We start from the raw sequence: 18,954 nt of genomic DNA, 5'->3' as shown, positions 1-18,954 counted from the left end.
CTGATGAGAAGTCAAATTAAAGACAATAAAATAGTAAGTGAGAGGGAAAAAAAAGTTTTAAAGCTGGGACTGATGAGTCTTGTGCTTGGGAGCCGAATGTCTGTTTCCCATCTCCCCTACAAACGTCTTGCATGATTTGTGTAACCTGTTTCAAAGCGAGCGTTGTAGAATTTTTTTCCTGTCAGCATAACTATTAGCACAGTTCGTCCTTCACAAATTGCTGCAGAAGGATAACTGTCATTATACGACTATGGAGCGGTTCCCTGTGTGTCAGAAAGGGATGGTGAGGGGGTACTCTGTGCATTGAAAACTGACTCAAAAGGCTCTGGACCGGGCATCAGTATGTGATGAGTTGAGAATGAAAAAATGTCTTGGTGTCTGTTATGGGTGTGACAAGAGTCACCAGTTGTATAGCCTCATATATAGCCTTAGTTACACCAAAACTGAGGAATGTTTCCTCATCTAGCAAGAAATGGTTTTACCAAGGGGCTCCAAACCATTGATCTAATTCAAACTAACCTCCAATTGATATTCAAAGCAATGGTGGAGAAAAATAAAGGGTTAAAATCACATGTCATGTGACTGAAAACAACAAGCTCCTCCCCTATTGTGCTGGTTACCGGAGTGACGAGTTTTCCTGACTGGTTTTCCTACTGATGAAAGGCAGATGGTTCATATCCTGCTGTGCATTCTTTGGTCATACTTGCCTTTTTGCAAACCTAATCCCACTGCAACTGATAATAATGAGGCTACAGAATCCACAAGGACACAAACCCCACTCTCAGTGATGAAAGTCCGCTGTTTAAGCCATGCTACAACACTCCCGCTAAATATGCCTCTTCGTCAGTTTTTATATTACCACTGTCCCCTGAATCACGGAGTTTGTGTGTCCACCACAACAAAATTATCTATTAACTTTCCATTGACAGTAGATCTGGGGCAGAAGCAGGTCATTTCAACATAATATGCTATGCAGTGTTGAAAAAGTTGGAGTTGCTGATGTTGTCCCAAAATGTTCAACAGTCTCTTTGAAATGTCTCTGTAGTTTGTAGCTGTAATTTTGCAGCTACTCAGTGGCGGATCAAATGACTGCGGTGAATACGAAAGTACAAATCCTTGCCTTTAGAATAAAATCAGCTCCGCAATCATTACGCTTTCATTAACACCCCACAGTCTACACTCAGACGGTGCAGCAAGCATCAGGGGGAAGCAGCACTAGTTACTGCAGCTCTGCTGTGTTTACAGAGAAGGCTTGATTGCCGACATCATCACAGCCTCATATTCACTTCCTGTGTTAATCCCCTCGCCGTTGCAGCTCTTTCTTTCTGAGGCTAGGTCAAGTTCGTTGGTGGGGGGGTGGGTTCACTGATGCTTCACCTTTAAACACCATTCACTCAAGACTCAGAAGGAGCCACCATATCCTGCTCAAACAAACAGCATTGAGGAGGCAGAAACAAACGCTTTTGTCTCTGAGTTATATTTAGTTCCAGTCTGCTTTCACCCAAACGCCATTGCCCACAAGACTTGTTTGCCCTTAGACTGAATTAGATCATACATGACTATGCTGTCAGCTACTAATTCCTATATGTCAGCACAGTCCACCTGCAGCTACGTCTTTAGTATCCTTCCCAATTAGTCAAAATCATTACACTGACGTCAGTGGAGGATGGTTTGAGCACACTAGCAATTTCAGACATTTGAATTCCGTCAAGAGCAGGCTTTGTTCACAGTGTATGACACACAGCTGCTGTAGCATCTCAGGCCTCTCTAGTACTCTGCTCTGGGAGATATGCCATTCCATCTCTCCTTTCACCGAGGCTCTCATTCCTACAAGCCCTGCAGGCAATGCACGGTTCCTCAGAGAGCAGTGTGGTCCAGAAGACAGGAAACAGCTTGAGAGAAGCCCAGCAGTCAAGGCTGTGGGAGGGCAGAGGATAGGGTGGGGAAAAAAAAGGGGATTTCCTCATATGGTGCTTGGACTTTTATCACAAGTGTAGACTCCTTATCTGTTTGTCTACTTCATGCGTGCATGATTCATTTAGGGGTTGATTGCATCCACTTGTTGGGTCTGCATGCCTGTGGGGATCTAGACAAGTCTGTTGTCTCTACTGACATGGATTTTGTCTCCTTGGATAGCATTGTTGTCCAAGTTTTCAGCATCCTGTCAGCATGACCCTTATATGCAAAATGCAAATATCTTGACAGACTGCCTCCCTTAAGAACCCCCCCCCCACACACACACACACACTGTTTGTCTTATGATTTCATGATAGAGTTGAGTAAATTAGCTACTGGATTAATTATTTAAAGCCTGTGCGTGATGTTGTTGAAAGGGTACCTCTGCTTACTGTGTCTTTAAAGTCGCGTGGAGGGGAGCCTATACTAAAGAAAGGAGGGGGCTGCTGTGCGCCAGTTGGAGGTGTCTGCCTGTCGCTGCGGCTTGGGGCTGACATTAAGTAGAGCGCGTTCATGCTTCAGTTGGGATGTACATCGCAGTTTGAAGGTATTGGAATCGCAGCCGATCAAGGCAAATACTCATCGGACGAAGGCTTAATGGATGGACAGAGATATACTGCAGTCGGTATTAAGTTGTCAGCCGATGCGAGGCATTTCTGGATATAATGGGGAATACAGCACCTAAACCGTTAATAGGTGAGACTTGCATTCGTTTATCATTTACTATTAGGCTTGTGATGTGGTTACACATAAAGCGGTGTCTGTTGAAACCGCTTGCTAAGCAGATATTGCACATGGTTTGTCCCAGTTGTGATCGCCCTGGAGACGCGCTTCCCATCACGGGGGAGCCGAGCGTGATTCTCAGGGAGCGGGTCCAAGAAAGCGCTCCTCCAGCTGCCGCGAAGCACCACAGATGTGTGTGACTTTTTTTACCCATCATTTGCAGGTTTCACTTCAATGACGCCACAGTGTGTGTGCGGGGGACGGTAATACGTGTTACAAAAATACACGACGCCTTTAAAGATTATCTTTAGAAAAAGATGCGCTGTCGAAAAAAAGCTTTTTTTTTGTTCGTTGGTACTGTTCTCCATAATTTGATCCTCAGCGAAGTGATGTTAAAATTAATGTATTATTCCATCACTGTAACGCTTAACGTGCAGTTTCTAATTCTGCTGTGATGCATTCACAGTTATACCAGACTATATGGTAAATGGAAGCACTTTGAGACTGATTTTATTTTTGCTTTCTCCTAAATGTGATCCTTCCCTCTTTCCTGTTTGAAACTTATTTATTATACTATATAGATATGGCTTTTATTTCAGTTAGATTGATTTTTCTTGCCAACTTTATATCAGAAACAACATTCCTTACTCACTCCTTAGTGGAAGTCTCATTCCAGTAGGATGTTGTTGCAGCAGCCAGTTCACACGGAAATCACACATCAAAACTTATTATCACGTGAAAACAGCCAGGAAAACAAAGTAAGATGAACTGAATAACAACACAGTGACCTAGAAGATGAACAAATGCTAAAAATACTACTGATTTATAACCTACAACTGTGTTTTGTTATTCCAAGTATCATTGGAATAAGTGCAATCTCAAGTGATTACCAGTGATTTATTCCTACATTTGTCTCGATTGTCAGCCGCAGTTTTTATGTGATTATGAGCTCTCAGAATACTACTTTCTGAGCCACTTTGTCATGTCACCTAGAGCCCATTACTTGTTAATCAGTTCCCCATATCAGTTTGATTTAACGACTGTCACACTCCCACGCCCCCAGCAGGCCCTCTTACAGCGGATGGGGCTGCTAGGTAGCAGTTGGCTCTGGGTTTGGCCTGAGAGGGTTTAGTCATTGCAAGCAGGACTCACACAAGTGCAGGAGCCATGAGGGACCTTGTGCCAAAGATGCTGCTGATGAATGAACAAAATCAGTCTTATGATTGCATTTATTTCCTCTTTTCCATTCCCTAGCAGCAACATTGCTATTGCCCAACTGTTTTTCTCCAAAGGCAACTGATACGTTAAGCGCAGTAGCAGATATATACCGTCTGTGACGTGTTGTATTGATGACAATAATCTACAAGCGTTAGATGAGCTTTGCTTAACAAGCAATTTCTTGACAGCTGTTTCTGACCTGTGTTTGAATCCCAGTTATTGTCATTGTCAGTCTGTTTTCTCTTGTACTTTGCTCTCCAAAGTCCGAAACAGATTGCAGACTTCAAGTCCTGAAACCATAAAAGGTCTCGATGGATCCGCTGTATTTCAGTTCTGATTCCCTTGCCGTACTTGATGATTTTGATGGTCCATCAATCCTTTGCTTAATACTATGGAAAGGTAGCATTCTGAGGATCCATTGTTGAGTCTTACCTCAGACCAGTTAATATTTCTATGTAATTTACTAAGCCTCACAATCTCTTTTAACCACCTGATATTCCTGCCGTTACTTGCAAAACAATGTGATAATGTCATGATTCAGTGATATTTTCTGTTCAGGCAGATGCAAATGACACAGGTCCTTGCTGCCTTCGCAGAGCTCAAATAGACCAATGATTCTAGTAGATATTGAATCAGAGCTGAAAGCAACATATTTTCAGACAAAAATAATTAAAGATAAAATTCTTGTTTTTGATATAAAGTTTTTAAATAAAGTCTTTAAACTGAAAGTACATGTACATAGCACACTTAAAAAGTCAAGAAGTGGGCAAAAAATTCCATCTCTCTGTAAAATCAGTGAAATGTAATCTGACGCAGCCAAATTCCCAATTAAGCCAATGAATTGTGAGACGATTAAAAAGGACAGAAATTCTGACTGAGAATCATCGCATTAAAACCAGTTGTCAGCTTGCAGATACTTTTCCAGACCGTCACTCTGCTCTAATAAAATTTTGTCTTTTAAACTGCAGCATCGTCAGACAAAATCCCCATTTAAGTAACTTAAAGACATGTGTGTGCAGTGAATTCAGCTACACTTACATGTATGATGATCTCTCTCATGATCTATTCTCACACTGTCCACACTTCAGTCAATAACTCGACCTCAACACCCCCCCCCCACACACACACACACACAGTAGGTCAACTCAACTCTGCATGTGACTGTAATGTTACAACCCAGTCTCACAACACAGTGTGAAGTACTCATGAAAATGTAACCTATTCATGTCCACAAATGCGTTTTTTGCTCTTTTTTTGGTTCTCCTAGACTTAAAAATAACTACATAGAGGAACACACTGTCACCACACTTGAAATATATGTTTATCACATTTAACAGGTGGCAAAGTCTGTGTCTGGTTCCAACCGCAGCCGTTTTGAAGGTGCTCTTTGAAGAAAGGAGATGTTACATTAAACATCAAACTGAAAAACATCACATGAAACTATCTATTAACAGAATAGAAAAAAAAAGCCATACTGACTATGTTTTATTAGAAACACCCATCGATTATACAGCTGAGACCTGAGAAAAACGCTACGGTCTGACAAGACTTTGCTGTAATGTACAACTATGGTTGGGAAAACATCATTAAACATTGACATTGACACTGCAATAATGTCAAATCAATGGCAGCTAAACGCACAAAATGTGAAATACATTACTCTTGAACTATATATTACTTTGGAAATCGTGATGGGCGCACAAAAACAGAAGGAAAGAGAAGAACAGAATTTGTGTTGATCAGCTCAAATACAACATTTTCTACATTGTGGCTATTCTATTTTCTGTTTTACGGGGGAGTGTTACTCACCAGAGCTCATCACCTGTCCTTAAGGTCTAACAAAAGGCATCTTATTCCCAATAAAACATTTACAAACCAAAATTTTGCAGAATTTTAAGGTTTATCATAGCATATAGCTATCGGCTAAAAGTTTCTCTGAAACAGTGACACCTAAAGGCCACAGCGATGTAGGCAATTAGAGGTCACGTCTTTTAAGAGTTTTAGGAGGGGGTTTGATTGGATTGATAAGTCAACAAAGTCAACAAGACACTTGTTGATTTCTGATTTAAAACCTGCAGACATTTCCAACGTCGTGTTCAAACAAGCCTTTCATTATCTTAACTGCATGTTTATTATCATATCCTAGGCAAAAAATGCCCTCTGTTTCAGCCGAACAGGTGACCTCTTCCCAAGAGATAACCAAGCATTTGAAATATAGAAAAATAGCTGTGCTGTATTGTGTCTCCTGTGAATCAGATACAGAAGAAAAGAAATATATCTGTTTCTTGGTTCATTGCCATCATCACCATCGGCAGTAATATGTATGCATCCTATCACCTGCATGTGCATGCAATAGGGATACAAAATTCCGACAATCTGAAATAAAATGATGAATAATTGTAAAAGGTGAACGCATAATTGAGTGATCAGAGGTCAGAAACTGAGCTGTAGGTTTGGTAGACTTTAGATAAGCAAACATCTGCTATAATCTTTGTTTGGACTAACACACAAAGATTACTTTGGAAATTGTTATAAAAGAGTTTTTTTCTTCTAATTGAGTAATAATTAATTGATGCAGTTATGAGCGTCAGGTTTTACTGAGTGATTCTCTGTTTTTTAAAGATCGGAGGGTCTTTATTCTCCATCTTTTTACATCTGAGACACAAATGTCTTTTTAATACATGAGAGGCACCGACTATGGCCATAATATGCTGTGAGCTGTTCTTTGCTGCATGACCTGTTATGCTATGCCTTTCATCTAATACTGGCAAACAAGTGTCTATATCAGGCTTCACTGTATGCGATTTAACTCCAGGTTCCCAGTATGTCACTCTGTCAACGAGGCACTTCAGCCTAAGGCGTACAAGCTAAGCTCCGACATATTTTCTTTCAATTTACTGTACCCAGAGTATATTTTGCTTTCTCAAAAACTGAATTCCCAGAGTACGAAAGTCAAGAGGCACCCGCACATCATTTGAGATGTTACAGATGTTCCTGCTTCTACTTCATAGTTTAGAATATAATCAGTGATAATGCCTAATTTAGGAAATGTGCTGTGGAACATTTCACTGAGTTATTGTCTTTACACCAGATCGCGCTGAATTTAAACAGAAATGTAATCACTCTGTTGCTGTGGAGGAGGGTAGACACACAGCCTCGCTTTGAATTTTGATCTGAGTCGTTCTATACCATAAACACTCACTTAAAGCTTTAATTTGATTTCATAGAAAGCCCCAAAAATCCCGGTTTCATTTGAGCCAGTGTTCTTGTTTGTCTTGTTTGATTTTGTGAGCCCTATTAATTTGTTTTGCAGAGCTTTATAAGAGATTATTTTCCCCAAGTAGGACAGTGACTTCTCCTGTGAAGATGAGATCAAAGATTAAGTCTTTTATTTGGGTGTTTCAATACCAAGTAGGCACTCCTCCTCTGAAGATAACTGAAGAAACCAAAGGGGTTATTCAGGTTTTGTTTATGCTGTAGGCCAGGGATGTGAATCCTCCATATATATATATGTTGAGGACTTATGTTGAGGACTTGTCTGCTGTCAACTTTATGTTAGCTTTTTTTTTTGTTTGTTTTCTCTCCTGTGTGATGTCACTATTATTAGCACTGAACTTAAGCCACAATTTTATTTTTTTTCCCGGCACGTGGGATTTTGTCTAAATTTACCATATGGATGTGGTGAGAGGACTGATTTGGGACAGTTGGCTATTTTACACTATAAATGTGGGCTCCATACTGAAAGAGACTATTTCATGTGCTTGTTGAGAGAAGCAGAGGGGCTTTATATTCATTATGGTTAGGGAAGTTTGAGAGACTGTGGGCTCCCTTTCATAACTTGGTCTCTGCCCTCTAAACCAGCTCCCATGGGCGGCTTGCAAACAACTCATTGTGTACTGATTATGTTGTTTTTCCAACAGCTGGTGTCACAAGCACTGCTGTTTTGACCTTGCCGCAGTCACATAAAAGCAGGCCTGCCTGCAACTCACATACCATGTTCCTTTCCTTTCCAACATAGTTGAATCATTAATGGTCTCTTCTTTTCTCTTGCTGTAACCCTGATGTTTCTCCGCCCACAGCTGGGACACTGCAACCCCGCCCGGTGGCTAGTAGGCAGTACTACACCCCTAACAATGGGGCAGGTGTTGAGAGAAGAACATCTGCTCCCCCAGTCAGCATCAACTTAGAGTCACCTCGCTTTCACCCGCATGCCAAAGGCAAGAACATCAGGCTGGACGGACAGCTTCGTCGTGCCACTCGCAAGAACAGCTTCTGCAATGGCATCACCTTCAGCCATCGCCCTGTTCACCTTTACGAAAAGGTTCATTTCTTTTCTTTATTACTGTGTTGTGGACAGCGAAAGAAAAAAGGTCAAATTCATACTAATGTCTTTTACTCAGGTGCGTCTGCGGTTGACTGGTGTGCACACTGGCTGGAGTGGAGCTCTGCGCTTTGGTTTTACCAGTCTGGATCCCAGCGAACTGGTTGCCGCAGACATCCCCAAGTATGCTTGTCCAGACCTGGTGACACGGCCGGGTTACTGGGCCAAAGCTCTGCCTGAGAGACTGGCCTCGAAGGACAATGTTTTGTCCTTCTGGGCGGATCGTCACGGAAGAGTTTTCTACAGCATCAATGATGGAGAGCCCATTCTGTTCCACTGTGGGCTCAGCATCGGCTGTCCACTTTGGGCCATTATAGACATCTATGGCATCACTCAGGAGGTCACATTACTTGGTAAGAGTTTTATTATGTCGTTTGCTTGCTCTGTGAAAGCACTCTTACCAAGTGCTTTCACAATTATTCGTACTACAGCCAACCAATGCAAAAAAAGAAATTCAGATGTCCAGTGAAGTACAGAGCCGTGTAGAATTTTCTGACTGGGTTCGTCTCAGTGGCTCTGTGTTTAGACCATAGCTCTGACAACCCCCGAAACCTCAGGAACATATTTTTACAGTGTCAACATATTCACAGCTAATATAAGAAGTCTCTTGTGAGTTCAGCGAGCAGCTGTACAACAAAGCTCTACTGCACCAACTGAGAAGGAGTTAGAAGGAGTGGGTAGTGTGGCCTGTGTGTCAAAACTGATCTGTTTGACTCGAAAACCAGAGCCTCTTTCTGTCAGATTGGCTGACATGACATTAAGGTATGAACAAAAGGTCTGAAGCAGTCAATCCACCCCCTCAGCCTTCCCAGCCATCCCGCTTTTCCTGCTTTAACAATTTCTTACTATCGCTTTCCCGCGCTTTGTCACTTTCTCCCCTTACGCTGCCTTGATTTCCATCATTCTCTCCCCTGCGGTCCCCACTCATAGGCTATGCATCGCATGTGTTTATCTTCAGTCTGACAGGAGCTATGGCCTTGTTTGGTCAAGGCAGCTGATCCCAGGAGCTTTGGTGAGGGGCCAGTGCACTCGACTGCTCCAGAATCACTGGGAATAGTGAACTGAGGAATGTATCTTTAGTCAAAGAAGGATCACTAGTTCCACACTTATTTATATCAAACTCTGAAAGATAGAGAAATCCGGCAAATTCCACACAGAGAGAGTGTAGTGTAGATAACTCATGTTTGTGAGGAAAGGAAGATAGGTAGGCTAATAATGTGGGGAAGGACATTAATCATCTGGCTGATGAAGCTTATTTGTTCCAAAAAGAAAGGTTTATTTAAGTCGGCCTCAAACATCCCAACAAGAGCTACTTACAAAGGCATCTGAGCATTTAATCACTTATGTCTCTGCAGCTTGCTGTCAGTAGTAAGAAAATGTACAATTTAACTGTTAACATGTAAATTATGTAAATTACAAATGTAGAAGTTTTGCATGAAATGAATATTTTTTTAAATTTCTATCACTTTAGCCACGCTGTCTTCACAGAAACAACTGCTTTACACTCATACTGTCCCATCACACCGAACCCTCAACTGCATCCAAATATGAAACTTGTAATGAAAAATGTAAAGTGCAGTGCAAGGATCTTAAGCCACCACTTATTTATTCATATTATAGCAAAAAAAAAAAAACAGGAAATAAATGTACAAACATATATGGGAATGTTGTATATGAAGCAAATTTTTACAATTCTACAAAAGTTGAAAGTTAAGGTTTAGTATGGTCATCTGTATTCTTAAACACTGCCTGAACTCTCTTCGACAAGCTTTCTTGTGATTTCTTCAAGTCACTTCTTTAAGGAGAGGCATTTCTTTGGATATTGGCTGCCTTTTGTCCCATTCCCTGTCGAGGGGATCCCACGCTGCTTCAGAAATGTTGAGGTTAAGACGTGTTGCCACTGATTTTCACACCAGTTCTAGTGTAATGAGACGCACTGACTGCAATTTTCTTTAGCCAATTCTGAGTTCCCTTATATTCTTTCCTTTTTTCTTTTAAAGGTCTGGCCTGCTTATCTGAATTTTCTTCCCTAAGAACTATAAGCAACCACATTCAAAATGATTTTTTTAGTCATTTTTGTTTTCATTTGAATGTTTTTTAGCATTAAAATGAAAAAAAAAGAAAAAAGATCATCAGTAACTTTCACGTTTTCCTCAAAACTGCTCCGCGCTTTGGAGCCTTCTCCAAGTGCTCCAATTTCCCGAATAGAGGAATTTGTTTAAAATCTGAAAGTATTTACGACACACCACCCTTTTTACACCTGATTGTGGGTCTCATTTTTGTTTTATCTGGAATATAAAAGTGATTTGGATAACGGAAACAACATCCTTTGAAACTAAAAAGCAGTGTCTGTGGCTGTCATAACAGTGCACATCTCGATTATGTGTACCTTTGTTGAAGTTATGTATTTGACCGTATTTTGCATTACAGAAAGCACGTTTGCTGAGAGTGTGGGGTCCAGCTGCCTGAGTGCAGCTCGTCTGAGTGCCTATCTGCCACAGAGCAGCCATGATTCAGCCAATTACAGCAACAATCAATTGGAAAACAATCAGGCTGCTGCGAAGATGGCCAACCTGCAGCTCAACAACTACACTCAGCTTAGCCCCTGCTGCTCCTCCACCTCCTCCTCCTCCACACCGTCCTCATCTGTGTCCACTGCATTCCCAAGGGTGGTCCGGGGTCTACCTGCTTTGCTGGACAATGACTTGCACTTTCATCCCATTCGTGGCTCCGATGTGATACTCTCTGCAGACCGTTCTGCCGCCTGTATTCACTTTCTGGACAGCAGTCGGACTCTGGTGTTTAGTGACCGGCCACTGCATGTGGGTGAGACTTTGCACGTGGAGGTCGGCCACCTGGGCCTGCCCTACTTTGGTGCGCTGTCGTTTGGTTTAACATCCTGTGACCCAGCTTGTCTGCATGCTGGAGACCTGCCAGCTGACCCTGAAGTGCTCCTGGACCGCAAGGAGTATTGGGTGGTGCACCGGAGTTTCCCCATGCCCTGCTCCGGAGATGTGCTCAGCTTCAGTCTGCTGTCCAACGGAGAGGTGCACCACGGCGTGAACGGAGTGGGACGTGGCAGGCTGCTCTGTGTGGACTCCTCCCAGGTCCTGTGGGCCTTTTTCACCCTGCATGGGGCTATCAACAGACTCAGGATACTCGGTAAGCGTTTTTAAAGCAACACATAGACACGGCATCATGAACCCAAAAGGATTTTGATTCATTCTGTTTGCGTAACAATTTCCTAAATCTAAAAAATGACTAGATCCAAAAAAATGTACCAGACAAAGAAGAGGAGTTGTCGAAGAACAGCGTGGATGTTTGTGTAGAAGAGAGAGTTTGCAGTAGAACCCAAACTATCCACATCTTTGCAATAACTGACTACATGGCTGTACATTGGAAGCATTAACACAACAACCTCGTCTCTGACTGAAGTCAGCTTTAGTCACCATTAGAAACTACCAGTAAACACACTCAGAGCTCGAACCATAGACTGAATAGAACTGAGTCGACAAATCCTCAGTGACATTACTTTGTGGACTGCAATCGTTGTAACTTATGAAAAAAGTTCACTAACTGAGAATTTCACGAGGGAAGCTGGCGTCTTTTGAATGTGAGGCTGTTTGCACCGGTGCTAAGCAGCCGTTAGTTGGATGGCATTTTAAGGTCACATCAGTTTCCACATCAATTACAAGTTCAACTGTGACAGTGTAATAAAAGCGCAAAGCTAAATTGGTGAATGACTCTAAATATAAAACAAACAGCTGCTGGCTGGGGCACAATTTTTTAAACAGAATAAGAGTGGCATCAATCTTCACATTCACCTCTATCCCATAAAAGCAAATGAGCATAATTTCCTCAAATTATGAAAGCCTGATGTTTCTTTTTTCCAGACTAAAGGAATGCGTGTGAATAGTTTATGTCTGTATGAGCCTTTGAGCTGTGACCTATCTGTCCCAGTCCCACTACTCCCACATAAACTGCTATCAGCTCAGCCTCCAGTCTCAGTGGTTTCTAATTCAACAATACTCTCTTATAGATAGTACTATGCAAAATCGCTCTATTAAAAAAGTATGCATTCCTCATCTAATTGATCCAGGCCTGTCAGTGTAAAGCCTTACACTCCATTATTACTTTAAAAGATTTGAGGACATCATGTACTAAAATCATACAAATAAACTACTGTTAAATATATCCTCTGACTAATTTCCCCTTTTTAAATGCACTCCAGGTTCTTTATTATTTGGGGGTGGCTGATTTGTATTTTTCTTTGTGACAGGAACACTGCAGTCCAGTCCTCCCCCCACATCCCCCACCGCTTCTCAAAGCAGCAGCCCGGATGACAGTGACTCAGACCTGGTGTTCAGTGTCAACAGATCCTCCTCTGCGTCTGAATCCTCTCTGGGTAAGTTGCCAAATGTTGAAAGCATACCCTGTGCTACACTGTATATAGAAACCCTCACGAGATCATCATGGGACGCTTTAGACACGAAGCAGTTGTGTTGGACAGTGCTGTTCTGTGACACAAATCGTGGGAAAGATGTTTTGTCTCACTTTGGATGGAAGTCTTCTTTTGTGTACCGCCTTTTTGCAATGTAAAGAAAACTCATATGCAACTTCTTATCATGTTAAACTTTGAAAAGTGCGGCGCTCCTCATGTACAGTTAAGGAAGCAGCATACTTTCTTCAGTACACAAACATTTCGCACTTGATGACATTCCCATCGGCGCTAAGAAACTGCGAAGGCTACTTTAGATGGATATCTGAACACAAATTGGATTTAGCAACAGTACACAAAGTAGTAATAATTTAGAAATCCCAGATTAAGATTTAGAATAAACATTTTTTATTGTGATACAATTCAAAAAAACACACTCACAGTAGGGGTGATCTGAAGCTTAACTGTTGCAAGAGGAGTAGTTTGTGTATGTAACCATGTCCGCTCCATTTTAAGACATTCACATACCTTTTCTTGTTTCTCCTCCAGTGACTGCGCCCAGTTCCCCTCTCAGCCCTCCCACCTCTCCCTGTCTCTCCGCCTCAGAGCTCCCCTCTGCTGGCAAAAACGGAGAATGCACCATCTGCTTTGACCAAGACGTCGACACGGTCATCTACACCTGCGGACACATGTGTCTGTGCAACGACTGCGGGCTGAGGCTGAAGAGGCAGATAAACGCATGCTGTCCAATATGCAGGAGGCCCATCAAAGATGTCATCAAAACATACCGGCCATGATGGCACAGATGTTCAAACAGGTGCTGTGGGCTCCACTGTAGGATGTCACCACCTGTTGACCTTTCTCAGGCTTTGCTGGACATCATTCTTGACCCCCACCGGAGATTAGCCACACCAGTACATTACTGTGCCTCTTTCCTCTTTTCCATTTTATATGGGCAAATCCTATGTGGAGACTGACTGAACTCTTTGTACTCAGAACCAAGGCGAAGCTCATCTTTATACATAAACTGCACACAAGAGCACCTGTACTTTGGCTAGGAAGTGAGTCATGAAACATGTGCTCCTTTTTATATTTCTTTCGTGTGATGTATTTTATGTCATGTGCATTTGTTGAGCAGAAAGGCCTGCTGTGAATATTTTGTCTGTAGCATCATTGTTCTAGATTTCCTTGTGCTTTAGCAGAATATGTGGACCATCGTTTCGACTTCTAGTGCCTTAGAACTTTGTCCCATTATTTGTCCGAGTAATTATGCTAACAATCCTAGCCATATTTTAATGTACCTTGCTGAAAGTTTGTGATGAATAAGGGACACTGATGATAAATTTATGCAATAAAAGTTGTGATAGTAAGTAGAAAGAAGGTTTTAGCTGTGTGTAAGTCTGTCCAATGCTGTGTTTCAGGAAAGGTGTGATTGGAAAGTTTGTTTGGAAGAATCTGGTTTTGCACATTGAGAGTTTAATAAATGTGGTCTGACTAAAATGTGTCTTGTCTCAAGAATCAGACAACCTTGAAGGTTTCAAATTGCTGTTAATGTCTAAATCACTTTTAGTTGGCTGTTATTGATGGAGGGCGCACCTGAGCTTCATTTACCCAAACTACAAATAAACTTAGTGTCGTGTGTATGGTAGTATAAATGTAATAACATGCACTAAAATTAGATTTTTGCTGTTATATCAAGGAAAAATTTACACCATTTTCAGCTACGTAGCAAATATCAAGAAATATAGCAGCACTTATGAGAAAAATGATATAGAACAATTATGCATTTCCTATTTGAACTTTTCTTGTGAAATGAACCAGCTTCTTATTTTTTTCATGATACTTTAATCACAATAACAGTCAGCTGGTAAGGCAACAACTGCTTATTAACAAGGGTTGTACTTTCTTTTTCTTTCCTATAATGTTACTCATCTAATGAAGATCAGAAGTTTTAACACAGCCGAACAATTAATATTCTGACACTGAGGTGAGATTTTGTCCTTTTTTTTTAAGTAAAGACCGAGAAGTTAAAAATTGACACAAACTTAGAAATTACTGCTTTGTATTCATTTTATATTTTCTTACAATGATATTATTTTTCTTTTTTTTTGGTATATAATGTTGTAAAAAAAAAAAAGTGTAACCAATTATATGAGAATGCTTATTCTAAAAATTGTACACACATATACAGCAAGGCCACAGAGACCATCGTAAAACAGATATATTGTTTGAGGCTGTAACAGCAAAGCACACACGAAGCAAGTCTTACAAATGACCGTTTTTAATCTTACACTTGAGCTTTTCAGCTATCAACATGTTTGCTGTGAGTCCAATATACTAGCAGCATATGCAACTGGTAGATGGGATGTTTCATAACTCTAACTGGCTTAACTTTTTCATTTGAAACAGAAAACCTTTGATTTACATTGATAATCAGAGGCATGACCTGGGTAAGTTCCCTAGTTTTCTCCCTGATGTCACCAGTGTGTGAGTACTAGGATTTGTGCTGGTTTGTTCACTACATTATGATCTGGTATTTCAGGATAATTGTGTTTCTGCTGGCTTGAGGCTCAAATTTACACAGCTGTTTTTCTAAACTAGGATGTTTTTCTCAGCGCTCTCCTGGTTCCTTGCCTACAGCCAGGGTTTCATCCAACATCACAAACTTTACATGTTCGTTTGAAATATGTTATTAGCTAACAAAGTCAAGTAGATTGTCTCTCTTACTTCAGCTGAATGGAAGACTCTCAATGGTTGTTTTGCCTCTATGTACGGTCAAAAAATAGCAGATGATGTCATCTCCATCAATCTCTTATTCTTTTATATAGAGACTGCGGTTTTATCAAAGCAAGAAAATTAAACAGAAAGGAAATGCGTTTCATTGTAAGATTCCTTATTTGGGAATAACTGAATATCTAAAATCTTATCCATGTTATAGAGTAAGAAATGTGATTTTTCTTGTCAAAATATGGTTCAAAATGATAATATAATTTCACTATCACTTCAATCAAAAGGCAAAATATTTTATTAAGATATTCATTGTAAAGGTACAAAAATATTTCCTCATGAACTCTTGGTTTATCCTCATAAATACTGAGTTTACAGCCACAGATACCCTCCTACACCCTCCACTTTTTTTTTCCCCCAGAAAATAAAAATACATCAACCCTGGCTGAATTATTTTTGAAAAAAGTAAAAATGTCAGTAACAGCTGCACAACTGTTTGGCCAAAATGAACACCTTCGGGCTCCGTGGATAAGTAACACTTCAGGGATACTGACATACAATAAGCCTCATTATCCTTAAAAATTTCGAGGACATATCAACATTTTCATTTTTTACTTCTATCAAATCAGCACTGTAAATTAGAGAGGAAACAGCCTGAGAGCAAAGAGTCAGTGAACACTGGTGTGATTGTTCTAAAAATTGTCATCTCCACCTCTACCAAACTGAGTGCTGCAGCAGTGATGCACAACAGAGCTGCCTCCATTTTGCATGAAATTTCCCAGGGCTGTCTGCTCAGTGAATGGGACATGTATGGCAACCTTTGAAAATTAGCACTAGTTTTATAACAGGCCTGGTAGGGACAGCCACTGACTGATTCCAACCCTTCATTCAGTTTACATGATGATTGGATGACGAGACATTGAACAAGCTTATGCTGATGTGATGACCAAGTCACAAGATGAACTCTGTTATGAGGAACTGAGGAAATTCTGGTTAGAGAGGGGTTGTAGAGGAGTAAGTCTGAATGATTGTCTTTAGGATCACCATGATTAAAAATGCTGGTTGTAGAGGTAAGAGGAGTAAGTCATTGGATTTACAAAGCACATTTTCACTGGTATGAGCTTGGAATCATGTTGGCATGTCTCTCCACATCAGTGCAGCTTAATAAAAAAAGCTAATATGTGTGAAATTCTAATCTTAGTGCATTTGTGATAGTACTGCAAAATACACCCTGAACTGCACAGCATCGTGGACCCAACACAAAGCCTACTTTTGCGTTTCTTGGAACATGGAATAATAACAACTGGAAGTCATCCAGCCTGAGTTATAAAGGTGAATATTACCAGCTATTTACTGAGTTTCTTTCAGAGCAGCAAAGCAATAACCCCAGATTCCGCAGCTTTAATTTTCTTTTCCAAGCAAAGCAAACGCATAACGCTTCAAATGCTTTTGGATGTGGGCATCATGAAGTAAAAGCATCAGCCTTCATGCCAAGCATGTTCACACTGATTCAAACTGTCAGTTTAGAACTATACTTATTTTGTTGCTGCTTCAAGTTGACACATTCAGTTCAATGCAAAACAAGCCTATAGAAGCCCGGCACAGAAGGTTGATAGTTCACCATAGAACTATGGGCAATGAACCTATCATATCATGAATGTTTTGTGACTTTTGAGACCTTTTCATGTGCTTTTTACAAGGAGGAAAAACATTGAATCAGACAGTCAAGGCAGCTCCAATGCCAAAAGCTACAATGACAAGAGTGAAGCAGAGCAGTCAATTTGTCATAGAAATGTGGTGCTTCAGATATGTTTGTGAATTAACAGAACACCTACGCTGCTCTATTGCTTTTGAGACCATTGAAGATGTTCGCAGGCTCACGTTACTACTTCCTGTTACTGGCCTGAAAAATAATACAAGAAAATAACACTCTGCCTGTGTTTAAAAGAGTAACGCTTTAGTTTGAGGATGCTTGTACATGTTTGTCTCTGTGAGCTGTTTACTGCTCAACTTCAAACGCTCATTATCTGTACTTGATTGTGACCAACATTTGGTATAGACATAACCCTACGGTAAACCCCAAAAGACCAAACAATCATCAAGAATTTGAGCTGTAAAGAAACGTCTTCCTATTACAAAGGATGGAATGAAGTTAAGGAAAGACCAATGAGACCGAATACGGACTCCCATTGATCAGTTTGAAAAAGCAGTGCGTCACTACAACTCAAACCCACAGTGCTAACCACAGAAGACAATCTCAAGTGAATCCCTTTAACAATTAAGACAAAGCATATTCCTTTTTAAAGTAATTTCCATTGGGAAAAGCAGAGACTGACCCTCGCAGCTGGCATCTGGAGTTGGGCAAACACACCCAAGTTTACTTTTCACAGTATTAGCTGTTCACACCTAAACTTTGTCCGTTTTTCTGAGGATCCTCTCATGCTACTCAGACCAACATGCCCACAGTCATGTGGCGACAGGCAATATTTTCTCACTTGAATATAAAAAATCTCTCTCCAGATTGGATACATTCTCACATGCTGTTCAAGGAGACTGAGCTGCAGGAAACCATGGCAAACATGACATCAGAAGTTTAACAGCAGCAATATAACAACACCAGCTTTCTGCATGCATTGACCATTCTGTCAAAAATTGCTCCTGTGGCTGTAAGGATCACAGTGACAACATCACAGAATATGTATCAGCACAATACACACAACCTGACCTTAATCTGCTTGCTGTTTTTGTGTCATTTGCCTGAATTAACTTTTAATGATGTGTTTAATAGGCCACTATTGATCTATATTACTTTTATACTAGATAAAGATCTTAAGAAATACAATTTTATTATGTATTCATTATATTTGGATGACAGTCATTCCTCAACGAACAGCCAAATAACACGATAATCAAGAGGGAGAATTTTAATCTCCAAGATCTAATGAAAAAAGACAGTGAACAAGTTCTTCAATTTGCGTGTCATGACAACTTTAAACAGCCAAAGAGAAGCATAGGAAATTTAGACATTTACCATCATCCATAATTTCATAAGTCAGTGAAGTTCGAATAAATTATTAAGTGACTGAAGGATAGATGAGTTGCTCAACAACTTCTTCTTCAACACTCACAGGCAACACAAACTGAGCAGGGTAGGAGTTGATATGAAATAGAATAATATAAAGGATTAACTAAATTAGTGTATTGGTCTTTGCTGTAGAATATCAATCACACTTTGTTTTGACTGCTTTTAGCTGTAAGAGTCTGCACTGGACACATGAAGGCGCCATTTCCATTCACACAGGAAACTCTGCCCACAATGGAAAAAAAAAAAAGTTTGAAACAAATGGCTAAAGTTACAAACAATCAGTTTAAAAAAGCAACACAATTCTTGCCACTGTACGAATCCATTGCTCCTCGGTCGGTCGTGTCGTGGGAGTCATTTCATGACAATATGGCATTGTGGAGGTGGTCAGGACGCACGAGCTATTTTTGAAACAGCTCGTGATAATAA

At 40.6% G+C, this 18,954-nt stretch overlaps 1 protein-coding gene across 2 annotated transcripts in view; it reads left to right on the top strand.

The window, feature by feature from the left end:
* neurl1b (neuralized E3 ubiquitin protein ligase 1B) overlaps positions 1-14,216 on the top strand; it is a 28,074-nt gene extending 13,858 nt beyond the window's left edge. The window contains exons 1-6 of one of the 2 annotated variants that reach the window (XM_072395965.1): positions 2,263-2,652; positions 7,977-8,218; positions 8,298-8,631; positions 10,709-11,440; positions 12,558-12,683; positions 13,266-14,216. In XM_072395965.1, the coding sequence (XP_072252066.1) occupies positions 2,622-2,652; positions 7,977-8,218; positions 8,298-8,631; positions 10,709-11,440; positions 12,558-12,683; positions 13,266-13,513 (1,713 nt within the window). In that variant the 5' untranslated portion in view covers positions 2,263-2,621 and the 3' untranslated portion in view covers positions 13,514-14,216. Of the gene's footprint in view, positions 1-2,262; positions 2,653-7,976; positions 8,219-8,297; positions 8,632-10,708; positions 11,441-12,557; positions 12,684-13,265 lie in introns of those variants that run through there. The other variant, XM_072395964.1, reaches the window with a different exon arrangement.
* Positions 14,217-18,954: the final 4,738 nt, after the last annotated feature.

Source organism: Leuresthes tenuis, unplaced genomic scaffold (assembly GCF_036924035.1).
Source record: "Leuresthes tenuis unplaced genomic scaffold, fLeuTen1.0.hap1 SCAF_11, whole genome shotgun sequence".
Classification (NCBI taxonomy): Eukaryota; Metazoa; Chordata; class Actinopteri; order Atheriniformes; family Atherinopsidae; genus Leuresthes; species Leuresthes tenuis.
This window is presented reverse-complemented; position numbering and strand designations above follow the sequence as displayed.